This window comes from Poecilia reticulata, linkage group LG17, assembly GCF_000633615.1.
Source record: "Poecilia reticulata strain Guanapo linkage group LG17, Guppy_female_1.0+MT, whole genome shotgun sequence".
Lineage (NCBI taxonomy): Eukaryota > Metazoa > Chordata > Actinopteri > Cyprinodontiformes > Poeciliidae > Poecilia > Poecilia reticulata.
Genome location: NC_024347.1, coordinates 11340540 through 11342483, shown reverse-complemented (window position 1 = coordinate 11342483; position 1944 = coordinate 11340540). Strand labels below are relative to the sequence as shown.

General features: G+C 40.8%; 1 protein-coding gene across 1 annotated transcript in view; it reads left to right on the top strand.

Annotated features, from left to right (window-relative positions):
* Nucleotides 1-1944, top strand: part of LOC103479347 (segment polarity protein dishevelled homolog DVL-3-like) — a 15770-nt gene that overhangs the window by 11844 nt on the left and 1982 nt on the right. Inside the window, exons 9-10 of the mRNA XM_017309867.1 lie at nt 7-238; nt 416-619. Coding sequence (XP_017165356.1) covers nt 7-238; nt 416-619 — 436 coding nt within the window. The remainder of the gene's footprint in view (nt 1-6; nt 239-415; nt 620-1944) is intronic.

The following is a 1944-nucleotide window of genomic DNA, read 5'->3' as shown; positions in this document are numbered from 1 at the left end:
GTGAAGATTAAGTTCATCAGAAATGTGAGTTTTGTGTTTTCTAAAATGTGTTTGGCCCTCTCCATCTCAGGGTCCGATGTGGTGGACTGGCTCTTCCATCATGTGGAAGGGTTCTCGGATCGTCGGGAAGCACGGAAGTACGCCAGCAACCTGCTGAAAGCCGGCTACATACGGCACACTGTTAACAAGATAACCTTTTCCGAGCAGTGCTACTATGTCTTCGGGGACCTTTGTGGCAGTAAGCGGATCTTTTTGTGTGCGTGTCGTAATATTTGCTTAMACAAGGGAGACGAGTGCTAACTCACCAACATCTACAAAGCAAAAATTAAGATGCATAGAAAGACTCACAATGTACACAGTGGGAGTCTAAATCAAATTGTTTGTGCTTTTTCTTTCTTCTTTCTTTTTTTTTTAGACATGGCCCACCTCTCACTACATGACCACGACGGTTCCAGCGGAGGCGCTTCGGACCAGGACACAGTCCCTCCTCTGCCCCACCCAGGTGCTGCTCCCTGGCCAATGCCTCTGCCTTATCAATTTCCCATCCCGCATCCTTACGACCTGCCGCAGCCTTTCCACGGGGGGCCGGCAGCTGGGAGCGCTGGGAGCCAGCACAGTGGTGAGTTGAGTTTCAAATCCCTCCTGGTTCTCATCCKCACACAAATCACACWGCCAGTTTGTGTACAGTTCAGYATTAAAAACAGATGTAAGCTTACATTCATATCATAGACCAGTGTGTGGTCTATGATATGAATGTTGAATCTATGATGTGAACTATTTCCAAATTAGTCTGTAGTCTAGATCAGCAGTGTTTTAAAATCCTCAGAGCCCTTTTTGGCAACAAAACAGCTTATTTTTTCATCTACTGTTAGACGTTTTAGATTGTACTTGTACAATCTAAAACGTCTCCAACTTTGCACACAGACAGACCAAAAAAAACCCGTAACCAACAAGTTTCACGAGAACATATGTCCTCCGAGAGGAGGTTAACATTAATGAGCCACTTTTAGCTCTGGGGATGTAGGTTGCAGACCCCTGGTACGCAAACATCCTGCTAGTTAGTCCTCTACTTATTTCTCCAGGGTGGAGAAGCTGTTTGTCTTATTCTTTCTCCTTTGACAATCTGATGTGAAATTTATGTCCATATTAAAAGTATATATATATATATATATATATATATATTTTTTTTTTTTTAGACATCTAACATCTAGATTTAGACATCTCCTGCTGTGTCTGACACAGAGGTGGCTAATTTCAGTTCTGAGAACTAGTTTCCTGTTGTCTCCCTGCTCCACTGACAGAAGTCAAATAGTTTTTGTATTCATACTACGAATACATTTACAGGTTTGATCGCTGGTTTCGATTGGCTTTATGAGACACAACTGAGCTTAAAGAGAAATGAGGGAAAACCTATAAAAAAAATGTWWAAAAAACTGGCCATATTTACGTCCAGGAATGTTGTGTGTATTTAATGTCTGGGGGAGGAAAAGCAGGCTTTGTGGTTTTATGAGGCGTCTGCTTGCGATTTTCAGATATTTCCTGACTAACAACAGCTGGACCCACGGAGACAACATCTTAGTTGTGCTGTTTGTTTTGTGGGGGCAGGGGTTGTGTTGTGCTTCGTGATTTAAAATGTGCAACATGAAGCAATCCTTAAACAACCCGAGTGTGTTTTTATGACGTWTTAAACGGCTACTCATTTGCTGTCACCATTTGTTTTTGTGAATGTTGTGTTGCATTGAGTTCAATTTTAATCAATGCAGCGATATGAGACAAACTTGATGGAAAATTTGAAAAATATATGTATGATAAAGACTTGTATTATTGTTATTACAGGAGTTCAATCTGGCACTGAGGAAAAATGCATCTGACTTTTTGTTTGAGTGTATTTATTTAATCAAACTTTGATATATCATAAAGTAGAAACACAATATAATGTTCAAG